A 21,239-nucleotide genomic window follows, 5' to 3' on the forward strand; every position below is an offset into this window, starting at 1 on the left:
CTAAAACAGGTTTTATTGACAGTCTCATTTTACAAGACAGTGACACTTGTCCAAGGACACACAGGCATGCAATGCAGATGGGCGTCTGACCACCTCAGGGAAAGAGAAAGGTGTGGGGAGATGGGATTAAAGTAAGTAACAGACCCTCGCCCCTCAAGACCCCCCAGCAGCACGTCCCGGGTGAGGGCCGCCTTCCGGGGAGCAGGAAAACTGCGCGCTTCCACAGGCGGCGCCTTAAGGAGGCCGGAGGGGCAGAGAGAGAGCCCGCTGGGCCCCGCCCACACCCTGCTGCGATTCCCCATTCGCCGCCGACAGACGCACGGCGGAGACGTCACGGCGCACGCCGTCCGGAAGTGCGTGAGCTGCGATGACGACGAAGGCTGCGGCGGGGCTGGTAAGTGGGCGCGCGGGGGGCGTGCGGCAGGCGTGCGGACGCGCGCCACAGGGAGGGCTGCTGGGCGACTGCCGCGGCCGACCTTCCCCCACGCAGGGTCACCTGGGGCGACCCTGAGGTGGTGAGAGGGCTCCTCTACACCGCGGAACGGAGCCTAACGTGGAGGTCGTGCGGCCGTGTCCCTGCCACGTTCCAGTGACTGCAGGCTGATTCACCGGGCTTCCCCGGGAACTTTCCCTTCCTCGAGGCCGGGCCCCGGAGGGTCTCACTAAGCTTTTTCGGTCCGGCACCTGGTGTGGGACACGGCACATACCACTTCAGGGCCAGGGTCCTTAGCGGGTTTTTCTGATTTGAGGCGGAGTTGGATGGAGACTGTTTTTCTTCCCCACGTGGTCTGGATGAGCGGAACTCGCTCCACCTCCTGGTGGGCAACGCCGCGTTTTGAAAGCTGCTTCCCAAGGAAAGGAATGGTTCTCCAGTGGTTTCTTTCGGAGTCAGTTGGAATCCTGTTGGTCCCTCAAAGAGGCCCACTTTACATGGAAAACAGGGTGTGGGTGGGACTCAGGAGCTGGCATAATGGGAGGGAATGGTGAATGAGGAAAAAGTGGGAAGCAAAGACAAGTCTTGGGGAAACATGTATTCTCGTGTCTAGGAAATCTCCCTGGGTCATAAATCTCAGGGGCAGGTGGGGAAGTACAGTGATAAACATCAGTGATTGTCCCATGTTTTGGAGGAGGCCAAGTGTTCCTGCAAGTGTTTGAGTTACATTTTCTGCAGCCATCTGCCCTTAGCAGACCGCTCCCCTCAAGCCTTAACCGAAACCCACCTCTCCAGAGGGTATTGTAGCAGTAAAATGTGAGGACGCGAGTATAGCAGTAAGTGCTTCAGGAGTACAAAAGTGGACAGCTACAAGCATAGATCTAGTATAGGTGTCTGCCTCTCATATTGTCACTGTTTTCAGTTTTTTCATCTGAACAGGAGATGAGAGTCTCAGTTAAATAAAATTGCAGTAGATCCCTTTGTTTCCCTTGGCTTGGAGATTTCATTATTGTGCATGCATGTTTCTCTCCTAGATGTATAGTTGGTGACTTTGTCCCCAGATGCTGAGGTGCCTGAATCCCTGGCGCAGGCCACTACTGAGCTGTAGTTGGAGTAGGCTGTGCCTTTTCAAGCAGTATCTGTTTACAATGAAGTTGCAGTCTCCAGAATTCCAGTCACTGTTCACAGAAGGATTGAAGAGTCTGACAGGTGAGAGATTAGGATGCTTTCTTGCTTTGGAAGCCCATGTGAATGGAAAAGCATAGGGTTAAAGTTTTTTAGCCAACACTCGAGGGTTTTGTTTCGTTTTGTTTTTGTTTTTGTTTTGCTGTTGACCTAACGAAAGAAAAGTTTACCATGGGTAATCCAAAAGTAGCCAAAATGTAAGAGTCCAGCAGTGACTTCATTTACAAAGCACGGCTTTTCTGTATATTGTGCTAAGTACTTCACGTACATTACAAGATTTGGCTTACTAGCTTAATGTGTAGATATATTTTGTTTTGTGGATGAGGAAACAGTCTTAGGAATGTGCCAACATTTTTATAATAACTGGCGAGCTGAATTTTGAACTTGTGCAGCCTTGTTTTCAGAACCCAGCTTGTAACCACCAAGCTGCATTTCCTGCCTAGGCAGAGGAGGCAGAAGGAAATAGGAGTCCCCTCTGTTTGTGCATGTGCAAAACTTACCTGGAAGGAGCACGGGAAATGACTTTAGCTAAGTGCTTGATTACAGCAGCTTCCATTGCTTGTCACAGTTTTCTCATTCCTTATCTTGGAATATCAGCCCAGCTGTTGCCGAAGCAGCCACCCTGATGTATTTCAAAACCTGTGGTATTTTAGTGGCCCATAAGAAATTCACAAAGGTAGATGTATGTAGGAGCATGACTTATACAGTGGTTTGCAACCCTAGCTGTCTATTAGATTCACTTGGGAAGCTTTTAAGATCTACAAATGCTGGGATCCCACCCTGACCCACTAAACTGGAATCTCTGGGGAGGATGGGCATCTATAAATTTTTATAAGAGCTCCACTCTATTAATCTGATGCACAAAAGGTGGAGGAACCATGGCATTATATTCATTCCTTGTATCAGTTTATTCCCAAAGCTACTTTCTTAGTCTTGAAATTAGATGATTTAAAAAAAATTTTTTTTTTAACGTTTATTTATTCTTGAGAGAGAGAGAGAGACAGAGTATGAATGGGGGAGAAGCAGAGAGAGAGGAAGACACAGAATCCGAAGGAGGCTCCAGGCTCTGAGCTGTCAGCAGAGAGCCCATTGTGGGGCTCGAACCCATGAACCGTGAGATGATTAGAGCTGAAGTCGGATGCTTAATCAACTGAGCCACCCAGGCACCCCCCCCTTTTTTCTTTTAATTTTTTTTTTTTTAACGTTTATTTAGTTTTGAGAGACAGCAACAGACCATGAATGGGGGAGGGGCAGAGAGAGAGGGAAACACAGAATCTGAAGCGGGCTCCAGGCTCCCAGCTGTCAGCACAGAGCCTGTCACATAGATGATTTTTTAGATACACGTCAGAGGTCAGTGGTCCAGAGCTTGTTGATTCATATAGATTCTTCACGTGGTCTTGAAGTCGAGGGCCTAAAGCTGATACTTGCCTGTGGGTTTTAATTACAGTGAAAAATGCTAGAAACTCCCAGTGCAATAGAAGTATCAGTCACAACGTGTGATGTAAAGTTTTCTAGTAACCACATTAAAGGTAAAAAGAAATGGGTGAAATTAATAAATTATGTAATAAATAAATTAATAATAACATGAAAATTATTTTAGTAATCATTTTATCAACTTTACTTAAGATACTATAATTTTAATATAAAATATGTGTAAAAATTATTAAGGAGACATTTCACATCCTTCTTGTAACAAGTCTTTGAAATCTGATGGTTAGCGCATACTAACCATCTTAATTCACCACATTTCAAGTGCTCAGTTCAGTAACCACATGTGCCTGCTATTTGAGCAACACGAGTTTAGAAGCTCCAAATTTGAGTTGAATTCAAGCTTGTTCTTTCTTTATATGCCTTTCCCAGCTCCTAATCTTCCCATCTTCAATTGCAAGAGGCCTCTTGGAAGAAAGGTGCCAAATGCTTGGATGTAGGTAATTAACTGTTGGTGGCCTGTTTCAGGTCCTTCTGCATTTTTCTTTTGGAAACAAGACTCTGGATATTGATTGCTATAAGTTCTTGAACGTCTTTTATTTTAACAATTTCATTTGGCTTACTGTCACCTCAAGAGTTGAATTGTCTCCACTTTAAGAGGTGAAATCCTAAGGATTTAGAAACTAAATAGGGTGGAAAGATACAGGTAGTTTATCCACAGGGTCTTGTCCTTGAAAGACTGGCAAATGGGAGCATGGACATTTTCTAGACTTGACATTTTTAGGCTATAGTGGAAGTAGCAAGAATGGAATCTTTTAGTGCAAAGCTCAGTCAGTTAGAAAATCAAATAATTGGTTTTGTTTTTTGCTACTTTCTAAAGACCTGGGTGTCCTGGTAAATAAAATAAGATGTTCTCCATGAAAACAACACTCAAAAACACACACACTAATGATGGCTATTGTGTGGTGATACCGTGCAGTTAAATACCATATCAGTTCTCAGATCTTAATAGCTTCTTTGCCACATGTGAAATTAGTTTCCAGTATGTAAGAATTTGGGAAACTAGGATAGTAGATTTTCTGTACCCTATATAGGATTTTATTATTTGTCAGTTTATGTCATGTAATTTGTTTTTCCTGTTGCTTGAGGACAACACTGTAGAGGCATATTAGGGGCATATAAGATTTTTTTCCTTCATTCTGTACATAAGAATGAAGTTCCAAACATAGTGGTTTTTGCCTACATTACGTGGTTGGTGGACAAGCCAGAGCTTCTGTGGCCACTTGGCTATAGTCCATAAGCAATGCTGGGGATGAGTACTCAGCAGTTAGCTTTTAACTGCTTAGGTATGTGATGTCATAAAACCATCAAAGTAACATTTGGGACAGTAGGAACACCCGATCACTCTTGAAGTTTGGGAGCTTCTGTATATTGGTGGTATGTGGTCATGCCATGGGATGGTCTTACACTTCGACTCACTTTCTGTACCCCCAGCCTCCAAAACTCAGAATTCAAAACATAAAGCACAGAAGTTAAAACTTTGAAAGTTAACATAAAATTAAAATACAGACAGAAGTTTTCTGACACATGATGTCCCATGGTCTTTTGTATTGCTAGCCATAATTAAAAATCGTTTATTATCAGATGTGGCAGTTGAAGCAAATTAATAGCTTTGGAATGATGAAATTATGCATTTCTTGAGTCTCAGGCTTAAATTTACAATTAAATTCAGTTGCATTAGGTATTTCACTGAGTATGTAGTTTATAAAATTTGTTGGAATGTGGATTTCTCTAAGATTGAATACAACAGTAATTGAGGGAAAAAGGAGTGTCTAAGCCTGATAATCCCTACTCTTAGGTCCGTATAAAATCATTGGTTTCTTACAGTTTTTATGACTGTTCCACACAAGCATATACATATGCCTTTATATGCCTTTCTCAATTGTATCATAATGTTAGAATCGTGAGTTTTTTGGAGATAGTTATCTATTTCCATATGGCTAATCAAAATGATGACTAGATTATTTTCAATTCTGGATCTCTTTCTATAATGCAGTTAATTTATTAGGTGACTTTGAACTTAAAATTTTATTTTAGTGAGCCAGCATGAAAATCTTATAACAGGTTATCTTGTATTCAGGCTTGACCTTCTTCATCCTGTTAAAGTAGGTTCAAATGAAAGTAAAACTTGCTCATTTTTTGGATTTCAAAATGGTTTCTTACTGTGTTAATTTGAAGGAAGAAACCTGTAAACAATACACATTTCAACGAGGCCACTCTAGTTTTTTTTTTTTTTTTTAATTTTTTTGAATCTAGGATATCACAGTTAAGTTCTCTGGTGAGCCATGTTGGTGTAAAGATGAGTAAGATAGGTTTTCTACCCTGAGAATGAACAGGAAATTTTAGTATAATTAGTACACATAAAACTAGGTTACTGTGATAGCTTAGAAGAAATTCAGTCAACTCTGCCATCAGGAGAGGCTTTCTAAACTGAATCAAAAAAGATGAGTAAGGATAAGGATGAGATAGATCAGTGTTTTTTCCCACTCTGGGTGGTGCCCATTAGTGAACATAAAATCGATTTAGTGGTCATTACCAGCATTAAAACACAGGGAAAGAGGATACAGTAGATGAGATTGTGTGGTGTGTATTTTGTGAAACTTCATTTTAAGTACAAGTGATTGCCATGCAAAATGCCTTTCTTGGTGTGGGTTGCGCACCAAGACATTTCATGGCCAGCTGCTCAGCTAGATCAGTAAGTGGGGAAGGTATTTGGGTGAAGTGACCCGTACGAGCAGTTAGATGGAAACTACCAGGAGAGTTTGGTGAATGTAAAGTGTGATGCAGAGATTAGTGAGAGATGAGACAGAAATGGGTCAGGAGGCCCTTGTATAATGTACTGACGAAATATGGATCTTGCGCTGGGAGTAGTCAGAGGAACAGTGGCATAGCTTAATCACATTGATAATTTAGAGCCCTATGTCTGGACTGTGGAAGCTGGATTTAAGGGGGCTGGTGTAGCCCTCTTGTTCAGGAAGGAGATAAAGAGACTGTGAGCTAGGGAGAAATGAGGGTAGTGTCCAGAAATAGTATGGCAGTCCTTCACTTTTTGGGTCCTGGACCTCTATAAATCTCATGAAAACTGGAGTAACATAGTTAGGGGCCATGAACCCCATATTAAAGGAACCCTTAATAGCGACAGATAATGGGACTTGATAAATATGGAGTGAAAGAAGAACACATACTCCTGGGAAGGACTTAGCTCTGGGAGAGCTTTTAAGGTAAGGCCAGGAGGCAGAGGGTGGGAGCATTTGTTGCTTTGTAGCAGATTGTTTTAGATAGTCTGCAGAGAGTGGGGCTGGAAGGTTTAGGAAGAATAGGTAGAGGAGGAGGAGGAGCAAGACCAGATGAGGGGTAGGGATGGAGGTTAACGTATCGGGTTGTGATTAGGGATGCCACAACTCTGATGGATTTCCCTCAGTGCTAAATAGGTGAGAGTGCCCACCAGCCAGAGACCACAAGGAACACACCAGGTGCGTTGTTACTGCAGTGAGGGAGAACACCAACCAAGGAGAACCTTGGAGTATCTCAGCAAAAGGTTTTTAGAAAGAACTTCTTGTAGGATTTGTGCTTGTTTCGTGTTTTGGGGCGGGTGTTAAGAAGTGGGGCTTTGCTGTGGGTTAGGTGGTATCAGGCAGCAAGGATAAATCTGATGCGTGTCTTAATTCTTACCTAGGAGATGAGAACCCAGCACTCTGCTCTGTTAACCGATGGGTAAATAAGGAGCAGTCCCATGTATTAATTGTCATAAGGTGGTGCCTCTGACAGTGTTTGTGTCTCTTCTGTGTTCAGACATGATTACTAGTTGTCTTGTCTTAACTGATTCATCATGGTCACCGAGTGGACTTGTCTGACATGGATGTTTTCTGAGATGATGTTCAGCAGGAGAGCGCTGGGGCCCAGTTGTGGGTGCCAGGCCAGCTCGTGTCAAAACCAAGGCTTAGGGGGTCATATATGGCCATTTCCTGGATGTCATTCTCACTAGGTACCATATGATGTCCTTTAGTCATTATGTAATTATAGTAGACTTTGTCTTGTCCACTCTGGGTTTCCTCTACTGAGTTCCTTACAGTAGTTCCAGCGTTCATATGGCTTTTCTAGAACACAGGAGCAGATATAACATCATGTGCACTTTTTTTCTTGGCGGATTCTTCGTTGTAACATTATCATACCTGGTGTGGTAGACTAATGTTGTTTGACAGTTCCATAGTTTTATGCACGAACATACAGTTTCAGCATCAGTACCCAAAGAGAAATAGGTGTAAGAACACCTCACAATTCTGAAATAGAAAAAGCAGTTATTCACTTTACTTTTTGGTTGTAATTCACATCTGTATCGGTGACATTGGGGGTATTGTGGAATTCGGAATTATCTTCCAAATCTGCCAAGAAAATTTCTGCAAGTTCCCTGTTCTCACAGTTGTGACAGGCATTCTACTATAGGTAAGTCACTTCATTTCTGTGGGCCTTGTTCTCCTAATTTTTATCTGAAAAGGTTCAGTTAAATAATCTCTGCTGTTCCTAATAGATGGGAGAAACTTTGTACTTACGTAATTCTTAAATACATTGAAGTAAAAAATATTCTTTCTCCTCTCAGATTTATTTGTGAAAGAAAATCATGAATTAAGAATAGCAGGAGGAGCAGTGAGGGATTTATTAAGTGGAGTAAAGCCTCAAGATGTGGATTTTGCTACCACTGCTACCCCTGCTCAGATGAAGGAGATGTTTCAGTCTGCTGGTATTCGCATGATAAACAACAAAGGGGAAAAGCATGGGACAATTACTGCCAGGGTGAGTGAAAGGTTTGACAGCAATTGCATTGCCTCTCCTTTAATTTTTATAATTTTTATGTTTTTTTTCTAGGTTTTAAAAAAAAATCAAGTAACAAAAAACTACAAAAATATGTCAGTCTTGGGGTGCCTGGGCGGCTCAGTGGGTTAAACGTCTGGCATCCTACTCTTGGTTTCAGCTCAGGTCATGATCTTGTAATTTGTGGGTTCGAGCCCCACGTCGGGCTCTGTGTTGACGGTGCAGAGCCTGCTTGGGGTTTCTCTTTCCCTCTCTCTGCCTCTGCCCTGCTCTCTGTCTTTCTCTCTCTCTAGATAAATACACATAAAAAAAAAAAGTCATTTTCTATCTCCCTCTTAAACCCTGCATCCTCCTTTGCTGTAGCCTCCTCTGCTGTAGCTAGTTGTTATGGTACTTACCTGTTAGCCCCACGGTTCTAAAAAAGACCTTTCTATGCTGCAGTGTTCTAAAAAAGACCTTTCTCTGCTGCAGTGTTTGTCTTTGTTTCAAATTTCCCGGGTGTAAGATGTTGTCTGCTGATTTCTGCGCACAGGAGAGCAGCTCAGCTTTCTTAGCAGCAGCACAGGCACTTCTCCCTTGTCTTCTCAGTGTACATGTATCATCATTTTTGGTTGAATATATTCAATGTTTACATTTATAACTATGGTTTACTGCTGGATTGTAAAGTGTATTGTGACTACCTTTCTTGGGTGATTTTGGTTTCCCTGCAGTTAATAACATTTTTCTTTTACGTAGCTTTCTGTGTGCCACTGATTCATTCCTCTACTCTGTAAAATTCTTAGTAGAGTAAACCAGAGTAAACCCGTCAAGTTTCAGTTCCTTGTTTTGAGCCACCTCACCTGGTGCATTCTCTCCTCTCATATCTGTATGTTCTGGGCGGGCTCCTCATTCCTCATCTCGAGATTTCCCTGCACCAGATTCTGGGAATTTCCCGGCCTCTTCCTTACTAGACTGCCTTGGTCCTGAGTCCTGTGTGATATTCTTTCTTGGTTTTGCTCTCATTAAAAAAAAATTTTTTTAATGTTTATTTATGAGAGAGAGAGAGAGGGAGCGAGGGAGCGAGGGAGCGAGGGAGGGAGGGAGAGAGAGAGAGAGAGAGAGAGAGAGAGAGAGAGAGAGAGACACGGAATCCGAAGCAGGCTCCAGACTCTGAGCTGTCAGCACAGAGCCTGATGTGGGGCTCAGACTCACTAACCTTGAGATCATGACCTCAGCTGAAGTCGGACGCTTACCCGACTGAACCACCCAGGTGCTCTGATTTTTTGCTCTCATTTTAATAGTTTGAAACCTGGAAAAGTCTTACATGTCTGAAAATATTTTTATTTTACCTTCACACTGGTCTGATAGTTTTACTGGTTGTAGAATTTGAGGCTGGCAGTCATTTTCACTCAGAACTGTAAAGACTGTTTTCCACCTGCCTGTGTTGCCACTGGGAAGTCTGAGCTCATTCACATTTCTCTTCTGTTTGAGACCAGATTTTTTGCCTGCCCTGAAGCCTTTCTGATCTTTTTATCAGGTGTTTGTAGTTCCAAGATGCCGTGCTTGGTTTGTATGTGTTTTTTCATTCATTGTGTGGGGACACTTAGTGGGCCTTCTTGTATTCCTCTCCTCATTTCATCCCTTTTGTTCAGTATCTTCAGCTTTGGAAACTCCTGTGATGTTGGATATTGGATCACGGGGTCTGAGCTTCTATCTTTACCTTTGTCTCCTAATTTATATTCTCCTATCTTTGTCTTTCCATGAGATTGCCTTAGCTTGATCATCCAGGTTTTTTTGTTTTTTTACATTTATTTATTTTTGAGAGAGGCAGAGTACAAGTGGGGGAGGGGCAGAGAGAGAGAAGGAGACACAGAATCTGAAGCAGGCTCCAGACTCCCAGCTGTCAGCACAGAGCCCGATGCAGGGCTTGAACTCACAAACCATGAGATCATGACCTGAGCCGAAGTCGGACGCTTAACCAACTGAGTCATCCAAGCACCCCAAGAGGTCTTTCTTCTTTTGAAAACTTCCTTTTCTTGTTTCAGATGCAGTATCTTATTTCCTTTAGGATACCAGTTAATAGTTACTTGGATAATGTCTCTCTTTCCTCTGAGCTTTTTCTGTCTTTCCTGTTGGCTTTCTTTAACTCTGGGTTTGGTTCTTTCCTTACGTTTGTGTGATCCTCTGGTGTTTGTAAAGTGACTTGAGAGATTTACTCTAGTTTTGTGTGGGAAACATCAGCCAGTTGTGGGACCATCACTATCCATATGAGTAGGCCTATTCCTTATTCCAGAATAAATCTGGTTATTAGCATTTTGAAAAACCAAGTGGGGAAAGGGAATAAAGGTCATGTTGATTTTCTTTTTTTTTTTTTTTTTCCCCACTTAATCTTGTTTTCATTGGGGTGCTTCATTCCCACTGTATCTGGTGTCCCAAGGTGTAACCATTTTTAGGCTAGCCTTTCTAATGAGGTAATCTCTGGTTCTTTGCCTGGGTAAGGTAGGCATTCCAGGGGTCTGTTTCTTACAGTGATTTTCACATAGTCTTCATATTTCTTTTTTAAAAAAAATTTTTAATGTTTATTTTTGAGAGAGAGACAGAGCACACGTGGGGTATGTAGAGAGGTAGACAGAATCTGAAGCAGGCTCCAGACTCTGAGCTGTCAGCACACAGCCTGACGTGGGGCTCAAACCCATGAACTGCGAGATCATGACCTGAGCCGAAGTTGGACACTTAACTGGCTGAGCCACCCAGGCGCCTCAGTCTTCATATTTCAAACCTTTTACTTACCACTTGCCTTGAGAGAAAACGTGTGCCTTAAATTCTTGAGTTCTAGAGCTAACTTGTTTCTAGAAAAGAAATGAGATTGAGAGGAATGCCAGAACAGACTTCCAATGATCAGTAGTGGTTTTCAGCTCTTAATGAAGAGATTCTAAATTCCTGCATGGCATGTAAAACCCTTTGTTGTCTACCCCTCAGTGCTAACATGCTGTTTGTCAGCTATACTTTTTTGCGCAGATAATATCCCTTCTTTCTCTCCACTGTGCCTTTGGTCATCTTTTCTCTTGATTTGAAATGTTATTCTTACGTGTGCATGTGCAGATCCTACTTAGTTTTCAGGGCTCAGCTCACATGTCAGTCGTTCTTGAAGCTACTCAGCTTTTCCCAGCTGAGGTAATCTTTCTTCCCATGACATATGTAGCACTTTATTTCGACTTCATTGATTACCAGTAAGTGAGTTGCAGGATGTGTTAAGGGTTTGTGTTTTTTCCTCTTTCGATCCTTTGCTCAGTGGTATATATGTTGTAAATTGATAATCAGCTCTTTGCAAACCAGAGTTATTATAAAATATTTCAAAGTAGCCTGAATTGAAATTGGAAGAACTAGAATATACTGTTTTAAAGGCCTCCTTACTCCTCTGCCACAACATTTGTTAGAGTTGTCTTTTTTTAAACATCAGACTCCCTTTTTTTTTTTTTTTTTAAAGTTTATTTACTTATTTTTGAGAAGGGGGAGGGCAGAGAAAGAGAATCCCAAGCAGGCTCTCTGCTGTCAGTGCAGAGCTTAAATTCGGGGCTTGATTTCACAAACCGTGAGATCATGACCTGAACCAAAATCAAGAGCTGGACGCTTATCTGACTGAGGCACCCAGGTGTCCCAAACTCATCTTTTCAAATTAAGATGCATTTATTTTTTAAAAATATTCTTTGGCTCTGTCTTTGAATATTGTGGTTGTCTTTCTATTTCGAGATACATGTGCAGTAGGTGACTTTGAAAAGAAAGATGTATGTGTCAGAACTCATTTTTTTCAGTTCATCCAGTGTTCTAAAAACTAAAAAAAATTTCGTTACAGCTTCATGAAGAAAATTTTGAAATCACTACACTGCGGATTGATGTTGTCACTGATGGAAGACACGCTGAGGTAGAATTCACAACTGATTGGCAGAAAGATGCTGAACGCAGAGATCTCACTATAAATTCTATGTTTTTAGGTAATATCTGGAGATCATGTTTTAATCCATTCTGTCTGAAAGCTGCCTTTTAAAGTGAATCTGCATTCTGGAAATGTCCTCCAACCTGGGAAGTTGCATTAGTTTCATCTAAGAAACAGTGTAGCATATGGGTTACAAGATGATTCTGGAGCCAGAAGTCCCAGGTTCAAATTCTGACTCCATGACTCACTAGCTATAAAAGGAGGATGTTAATATTAGCTTCCTTTGTAAGGCTGTTGTGAGGATTAAAGAAGTTAACAGTTTTAAGTCCTTAGAACAGTGCCTGGCACATGTACACATTCAGTGTTAACTTACTAATTGCATCTAAAAATGGTTAACATTTCAGGTAAGAAAAATGCATGTCCCCCATGTCACTCTCCACTGCACATCTTTCGTGGGTTCCCACCCTAGCTCTTCTTCTTCTGGTGCCTGGATGCAGACTGATAAATGACTTCAGCAGCCTCTCTGTTGCTGTGCCTCGGCACAACATCAGATTCTTTCATGGCATTGCATTTTAGGAATCATCTTGAATCAGAGTTTCATGCAAGAGAAAACCTGTTTATCATCTCAGCTTGATTTTTGTGTGAATGAAACCAGTGAGACTCATAGTAGGTGAATTAAGTTAGTGCTTAATTGAAGCATTATTTTTTGTACTTTAAGTTTTAGGCAAGCCCTTTATGTTTAACACTTTGGATTAGAAAAGAGAGATGAAGCATCCACTTTTCATAACCTGGTTGTGGCAGCAGTAATAGTGAAAGGATGAAGTATAGGTTTCCTTGCTATCCAAAAGTATTCTGTGTCACCTTTCTTAAGTTGAAATGGTGTAAGGTGAGGAAGCAATTACTATTTCATCAAAATGAAAATCCTTTTCCAGATTTCTTTCAGGTAGTGAAAACAGCTTTTAGAGTAGGTCTTTTGTAAAGGCAGCGTGGCCTAAAGTGAACTTTCAGATAGTGGAGAAAACCTGTAATAGTATTTGCTTCATGGGATGGAGAAGGGGGTTGTAGGTGGGATCTCCTGCTAATTACATTAAAGATGATGTCTTTAGAGCACCTGCTAGGTTCTGAGTCACTTGATACACTTTATCTCATTTAACTGTCAGGAAAACTTAATGGAGGATAAAATCCATTTTATGAGGAAACAGACTGAGATGTTAAGTAACTTAGCTCAGGTCACAGACTACCATGATTGGACCTTGGGTTTCCACAGCCTACATGATTTATCAGTCCAGTTGGTGGCATGTTGTCCCTCTGTTATGTGATCACACTCCCGGTGTTCATTTCTTCTTCTTTCTTAAGATTTTTTAACATTTATTTATTTTTGAGAGACAGAGTATGAGTGGGGGAGGGGCAGAGAGAGATGGAGACAGAATCTGAAGCAGGCTCCAGGCTCTGAGCTGTCAGCACAGGGCCTGACTAGGGGCTCGAACCCATGGACTCCCAAGATCATGACCTGGGCTGAGGTCGGACACTTAACCAACTGAGCCACCCAGGACCCCCCCTCCCCCCTTTCTTTTTACCTCATTCTGACTTAGGGTAAACTGCTGCAACTACTGCAATGTATAAAATCTGTAACTAGCTTCTCCTAAGCATACCTAACTAAAAGAGAGAAGTTAATAATTCTTTTTCAGTATACTGTTTTATAAAAGTAAAAGCTGTTCTTACTGGTACTACTGTTTCACTGTTTCCTTTCTTTTTTCTTTCTTTTCTTTCTTCTTTTTTTTTTTTTTTTTTAAAGTTTATTTGTTTTGAGAGACAGTGAGGAGAATCCCAGGCAGGCTCCATCCACATAGTCAGTGCAGAGCCTCACACGGGGCTTGAACTCATAAGCTGTGAGAGCATAACTTGAGCCGACACCAAGACTCAGACACCTAAGCAACGGAGCTACCCAGGTGCCCTGTACTACTGTTTTCTACCATTTGCTGAGCCCTTGTAATGTGCCGGGCATGGTTCTGAGCACATCACAGCAATTGAATCTTCCCAGCATCCCTATGGAGCAGATACTGCTATTTAACCTATAGTAATTTGCTTAAAGTCATGCAGCTGGTAAACTGTAGAATTAGGATTCCAACCTAAGTGTCCTGGCTCTGGAGGTCACGTTCTTGACCACTACATTATTCTTAGCAACTCTGCTTTATTTCTTACTTTTATGCATTATATTTTGAAAGTGATATTCAGAGCAAAAAACAAAGTGCACACCTATCAGTGTGTATTGTCACTAATTTTTACTTTTTCTGTCCAGGTTTTTTTCAAGCCTTACTGGGTGAAGCATTCCTAGTTTTGCCATTTCTGGTTACTTTGTGTCTCACACTTTGCTCGTTTTATCCTGTGTTTTGTTTTGTTTTTTGTTTTTGCCTCCAACCTTGATTTTTCCTTTAGTGAAAAGGACTTTAGTATTTCCATGCTTACCAGGGAGAGCCGTCTCTTCATTAAGAGAAATTACATTAAGAGACCGATAGACCTCATATATTTGCTACTTCGTAAACATATTTTTTCCCATTTTCTGTTATTTCTTTGAATTTTGAGCCTTTCAAATTTCTATATATATCAAAATGCTATATAAATCAAAAGTTTGGGAAGTGTTATGCTTGAGCTTACCAGTATTGCATTTGGGATAATCAAAGAGCATTACAGTTCAAACAAATAAATTGACAAGTAGTTCTTCAGAGGTAGCGCCAGTGCCTTTATAAGGTAAAGCATCTCTCAGGATCACTGACCACCCCCCACCACCATTTGGATGATTGAATGGTACCTGTCTTTGCTGTTTTTTTCAGTCCCTAGAGTGACCAGCTGTCTGTTTGCCCGGGACAGGAGATTTTTAATTTTTAAAACTAGCAAAAGTTCAAGGATAACTGAAATGAACTGGGCACTCTACTACTTGAGGTTTTATATGCCTTATGTTAATTTTTTTTTGTTTACATATGAAAGAACATATTATAGTGGGAATTTTTTTGGTTACATTTCTTTGAATGGGTATCAGGTTCACATGGTTCAGAATTCATGAAGCTTAAAAGGCTGCAGACTTATCTCCTGATCTGATTCACCATACCCTTGCTCAGTGCAGTCAGACTTGGATTTTTGCCACGTGATAGAAATGTGAAAAAATGTTGCCTCAAAGATTTATAATTTTTTATGAGTAAGGTTGCAAAATATTCATTTTTTAAGGTTTTTAAAAATATTTCCTTAGCTTATTTCTACTGATTTCTTCTATTTATATGTGGTATTTTTATTTATTTGCAAAAGCTTTTTGTATATTATGGAAACTTGGTATTTGACTCTATTAACTTAGTATTTTTCTCAGTATGCTTTTCATTATGGTGGTTTTTGCCATGAAGGCACCTTTGATTTTTGCGTGGTTGAATTATTTCCTTAAGGCTCTGGTGTTGTGGGTGTGTGTGTATCTAATTTTAGTTTCTTGGTAAATCCCCATGCAGTGTAAAATCTGCATATTAACTTTGACTCCCCCGTCCCCATACTTAAGTATTAATAGCCTATTGATAGGAAGCTTTACTGATAACAGAAACAATCAAGTAAAACAAATTTTGTATGGTCTATGTATCATACACTGCGTTCTTACAGTAAAGCAAGGTAGAGAAAAGTGTTAAGAAAATGAGAGAAATCATTTACAGTACTGTAAAAATCTACCTCTACGTGGACCCATGTAGTTCAAACCTGTGTTCAAGGGTTAACTGTATATTTGTAAAGGTTTTCCCCATTCCAGGATCATAAATGTTTTTTCCTATGGTTTAGTTTTTCCATTTTATTTTTGCTTTTTATTTTTTCCCCCAGATTATTTTGGCTATTCTTGTTTATTCTCTCATATTTACTTGAAAATCAGCTTGTTTGGTGTCTCTACCCCAATTCATACTAGCGTATTTCTTATTTAGTTCATTCTTGGATATTATCTTTTTAGTTGGTGTTATAAATACAGCCTTTTATTCCATTATGTCTTCTATTTGATAGTGGATATGGATGAATGCTATTCATGTCTATTTTAACTTTGTAACTCTTCACTTAATTTTTACTGTTTATAATAGTTTTTAGCTGACTTTCTTGTTTTCTAGGTCTTACTTGTTAACAGTGATGATATCTCTCCCCGCTTCTTTAATGAATAGGTTTTGATGGTACCTTATTTGACTACTTCAGTGGTTTTGAAGATTTAAAAAATAAGAAAGTTAGGTTTGTTGGACATGCTAAACAGAGGATACAAGAAGATTATCTTCGAATTTTAAGATATTTCCGGTAAGAATTTTTTTAAAATAATGGTAACAGTTTTTAATACCCTGGAGCACAATTCTGAGCATGTGAAACGCACAGGTGAGTGTACAAAATGGTGACATCCCAAATGTCTGTCCCTGATAGATTTAGTAAAATGTGACTTACTGTGAGAGATTACTTAGATGCTTCGTATTTTCTTTCCCAAAGATATTTACTGCATTCTTTGATGGTTTTATATAATTCAGCTTTAAATCATTTTTCTTGTGTCCAGTGTTCTTTTTATTTTCTGCACTCATCATTCATTTCACAGATAATTGAATGCTCACCACAGGCCAACCACTGTGGTGGGTGCTTTGAACACGGAGTAACCGGTCAAAGTCTTTGCCTTCACATGGGTTACAGTTTGAGGTGGTCATGGGAAATCCCTTAGATGAACTTAGTAAGCATGAAATGCATTTGCATGGTTTTGTGGATAGAAATGATTTTTAAAATCTGGGTTCTAACCTTTTTCAAATTTTTTTAATGTTTATTTTACTTTTTATATATTTAAATCCGGGTTAATTAACATAGAGTGTAATAAGGATTTCAGAAATAGAATTTAGTGATTCATCACTTACATATAACACCCACTCCTCATCCCAGCAAGTGTTCTCCTTAATGCAACCTTGCCAGTTTAGCCCATCCCCCCATCCCTCCAGCAATCCTGTTTGTTCTGTATTTAAGTCTCTTATGGTTTGTCCCCCTCTCTGTTTTTATATTATTTTTGCTTCCCTTCCCTTATGTTCATCTGTTTTGTATATTAAATTCCACATATGAGTGAAGTCATATGATACTTGTTTTTCTCTGACTTATTTTGCTTAGCATAATACACTCTAGTTCCATCCATGTTGTAAATGGCAAGACTTCATTCTTTTTGATCACCAAGTGATACTCCATTATATATATAAACCACATCTTTATTCATCATTTGGACATTTGGGCTCTTTCCATACTTTGGCTATTGTTGATAGTGCTGCTATAAATACTGGGGTGCATGTGCCCCTTCAAACAGCACTCCTCTATTCTTTGGATAAATACCTAGTAGTGGAATTGCTGGGTCGTAGGATAGTTCTATTTTTTTTTTTTTTTAATTATTCTAAGTGGCTAGTTTATGTGTAGTAATATTTTTTACTGCTTAGGATCACATCTGGAGTATTCTGTAACAGAGCCTACATATTTTGTTAGTAAATGTTCTTTAAATTTCAGTATTTGCAGACTGTCTTTACAAATAATAGAACACAGGCTGACATCCATAGTTACTGTCATTTAATGTACATTATAAATGAATTTTAAAGATGTGTTCATACAGGTATACTTTAAGGCTTCTATTTCTGAGATTACAAGAAATACACTCCTGTGTCTGCAACTAGATGTGTCCTATTTGAAACTCTTTATTAAAAGTATTGAGGGGTACTAGGGGCTCCTGAGTGTCTCAGTCAGTTGAGCGTCCGACTTTGGCTCAGGTCATGATCCCATGGTTCATGGGTTCGAGCACCTCATCGGGCCCTGTGCTGACAGCTGAGAGGCTGGACCCTGCTTCAAATTCTGTGTCTCCCTTTCTCTCTCTCCCTCCCCCACTCACACACACTCTCTCTCAAAAAATAAGCATTAAAAATTTTTTTTAAAAAGTATTGATGGGCACAGACAGGCATACTTTGTACCCTGCTCCATTGATGGCATTCTGGTGTTGTTTTGGTGCCTTTCCAAGAATGCTATTTTATTCATCCAGTATAGGTACCAGTTCCAGGAAGTACATTTGATAGCCATTCTGAGTGGCTCAGTGATTTGCAAATCAGACTGAGCAGAGGGTTTTACTTCTTGCTAATTACAGAATGTTATTTACATTTTATTGGATCTCAGTTTTGTCATCTGGGAACAAAGAGAAGGTAGAGAGAATTGACCAGATGATTTCTAAGGCCCCTAATTCTGTTGTCTTGTAGTAGATGTATGGAATAGTACCAGTAAAATGAAAAACTAGATTTTTGCTAGTGATATGCCAACTAAAGGTAACATCGTCTGAAAATTTTGTTTTGTAGGTTTTATGGGAGAATTGTAGACAAGCCTGGTGACCACGATCCTGAGACTTTGGAAGCGATTGCAGAAAATGCAAAAGGCTTGGCTGGAATATCAGGGGAGAGAATTTGGGTGGAACTGAAAAAAATTCTTATTGGTAACCATGTAAATCACTTGATTAACCTCATCTATGATCTTGGTGTGGCTCCTTACATAGGTGAGAAGAAGTTATAAAATATTTGAGATTTTGACAAAGAGATACCTGGTTTACAATTTCATAAGAATGTTTGACTAATTCCAAAAGGAGAAAGAGAGTATTTTAAAGTAGGATAAACTGAGATCACAGGTAGGAGGACACAGCTAAAAAGACAGCACAGCACTGAAGTAGGACACAGTGGCCTCTGGTATCAGACCTGGGTTTGACTGATGCTTTGCCGCATATCAACTTTGTGATTTGGGTTAGTTCTTTAATCATTAGTTGTTGAATCTAAAAAAGGGGTGTGAAAATAGTTGCATCTATCTAAAGGAAGGGCTGAGACATTCAGTGAATTAATACATGTGAGGCACTTAAAGGGTAACATATGGAAATTAATGTTATAATGTTCAGAAAGAACAGTGGTATATGCTACCGCATACTTAAGGAAACTTGGGTGTATTTCAAATAGTTATTGAATGGTGGGTGGGGGGTGGATGTTGTGTGACAGTAGCTCGGTGAGAAGTCAGTAGTAAGTGTCACTTGTGCGTCTGACACCACCGCCTCTGCCTCTGGAAATTAATGTTTTAGGGCTCCTTACTGTAGGTCTTGGGGGGATTATAGGAAAGAATAGCAACAGTTTATCAGTGGTTTACCTGTAAGATGGGAGCATCACACTGAACCAGTGAGTTCTAGTGGCAGGACATTTAGTATACTATAGCCGTGATTGGTTGAGGAGATTAATGTGTTTTATTAAATTTATCCACTGTAAAAAATAAAAATAGGTGAAAAATTGTTTTTGTCCCTACAGGCTTACCTACTAATGCAAGTTTAGAAGAATTTAACAAAGTCAGTAAAAATGTTGAAGGTTTTTCACCAAAGCCAATGACGGTCTTGGCCTCATTATTCAAAGTACAGGATGATGTCACAAAATTGGATTTGAGGTTGAAGATTTCAAAAGAAGAGAAAAACCTTGGTATATTTGTAGTTAAAAACAGAAAAGATTTGGTTAAAGCAGCAGATAGTTCAGAACCATTGAAACCCTATCAAGACTTCATTATAGATGTAAGTATATACAGGCTTGGTCAGAACTAATTTATTAATACTAAGACCCAGTGTGTTCTGTGGATTTCATTTATTTTAAGTGAAAAATTTCACATTGGTTATTTACCTTTTAGGATAAGATGATTAGTAAGCATTCTAATGTGTGGTGAAACTAAGTGTTTGATTGTGGCACTCAGTCTAGGGAATCTGATGCAACAACCCGTGTGTGTGAACTCCTGAAGTACCAAGGAGAGCATCGTCTTCTTGAGCAAATGCAGCAATGGTGCATTCCTCCATTTCCTGTGAGTGGCCATGACATCAGAAAAGTAGGCATTTCTTCAGGAAAAGAAATTGGGGCTGTGTTGCAGCAGTTACGAGAACAGTGGAAAAAAAGCGGTTACCAAATGGAGAAAGATGAACTCCTAAGTTACATAAAGAAGAGTGAAAATTGATGAGAGCGGATATTAAATAGCAGAAAATTTTTGGTAAAACTAGTTTGTTCGTTTTTTTTTTTCCCTTCCCTCTTAGATTTAAGAGAGACTTGAATATATAGCAGAATAAAAGCCAGGGTAGAGGACCTCTTCAGATGAGTAAAGGTCTTATTTTGTGAGATCTAATTATATTTTAGGCAGTAAACTGAAGTCTACCTCCTCTTAATTTGATTTATATCACTGAACCCTGTGATTCTTTTGGAGTAGTTCCTACTGCAAATAGTATAGTTGTTTCCCCCTGTTGTAATCTGTCTAGGCTTTCTTCTTTCTTCTTTCTTTTTTTGGTATAGCGTGTTACTGATTGATCTTAAAACGTGGTAACTCGATAAAAGTGTTTCTTAATGTTTGTAATTGAAATAACTGCATTATTTTATCGTTCTGGAATCCAGGTAAGAAGTGAAACTTACAACAGTGTGTTGATAACACAGTAGTTGACAAAGTGGCCTATATAAAATAATGAAGACCAGATGTGTCCCAAGTGGCTGGCATTTGTATACCCAAAACTTGTTCTAGCAAGCTGTTTTAGTATGTAGTTGATACTTTTGTCATAATTTATGCATGCTAGGCCTGAGAAAGATTGGCTTGACAGTTACTCTTGAGCCTATTATTTTAATAAACATTCCCTTTGGAATTGGAAGAGAAATGTGTGTGGTATGTGACAGTATATATCATTACACATACACACATATTCTACATACTGACAAATTAAGGTCAGTGTTAACTTTTTAAAGATGTGGCCTACATTATAATGTCCGTGAACAGACCTGTACATATGGTCTTTTAATTTCTTTTTATTTGAGAGAAAGGGACACAGAATCCGAAGCAGGCTCCGAGCTGTCAGCACAGAGCCCGACGTGGGGCTCGAACTCCTGAGGTGTGAGAGACGCTTAACCGACTAAGCCACCCAGGTGCCCCTGCACACATGGTCTTTTAAAGTAAAAGGTTTGAGCTCTAAATGTTTTCAGTAGGTAAATGGGTGCAACGTATTATTTCAACATTGTGACATTTTACTTTTGTGTAGCCAGACAGGTCAGTAATTTAAGTCCCACTTAAAAATAGTGTTATATGCTTTTTTTGTTGTTTTTTTTTAAATATCAGAAACTTTTATTTGCAAGTGTCAGTAAACAAAATAGAACATTCTGTGAGGTTACACCTTTCAGATGGCAAAAGTAAAAGCAGCGTTCCTTCTCTGTGACTGGTTTCAGTGTAGAGATGTGCTTTGCTATTGGAAATAGTTTAGTGTAAGACTGAAGAACTAGTACAGTCCTATAAACCCAATGTTCTCAGTAGTAGTAATAGCTTAGGAAAAAAAACTACAATCTTGGCATATACTCTTAAAGAACTGACAGCATTCTT

The 21,239-nt window shown here is 39.7% G+C and overlaps 1 protein-coding gene across 2 annotated transcripts; it reads left to right on the forward strand.

The window, feature by feature from the left end:
* Window positions 1–316: 316 nt before the first annotated feature.
* TRNT1 (tRNA nucleotidyl transferase 1) lies at window positions 317–21,234 on the forward strand. 2 transcript variants are annotated; one of them, XM_049642725.1, is made up of 8 exons: window positions 317–394; window positions 1,468–1,642; window positions 7,704–7,897; window positions 11,748–11,886; window positions 16,001–16,127; window positions 18,179–18,372; window positions 19,160–19,413; window positions 19,590–21,234. In XM_049642725.1, the coding sequence occupies exons 2-8, from the start codon at window positions 1,495–1,497 to the stop codon at window positions 19,842–19,844; spliced, it is 1,311 nt and encodes a 436-aa protein (XP_049498682.1). In that variant the 5' UTR covers window positions 317–394; window positions 1,468–1,494; the 3' UTR covers window positions 19,845–21,234. The 2 variants fall into 2 exon arrangements, with proteins under 2 accessions (XP_049498682.1, XP_049498683.1); XM_049642726.1 differs by lacking the exon at window positions 317–394 and adding an exon at window positions 3,479–3,542 and having other exon boundaries at window positions 1,554–1,642.
* Window positions 21,235–21,239: the final 5 nt, after the last annotated feature.

The sequence above is a fragment of the Panthera uncia genome, chromosome A2 (assembly GCF_023721935.1).
Source record: "Panthera uncia isolate 11264 chromosome A2, Puncia_PCG_1.0, whole genome shotgun sequence".
NCBI lineage: Eukaryota > Metazoa > Chordata > Mammalia > Carnivora > Felidae > Panthera > Panthera uncia.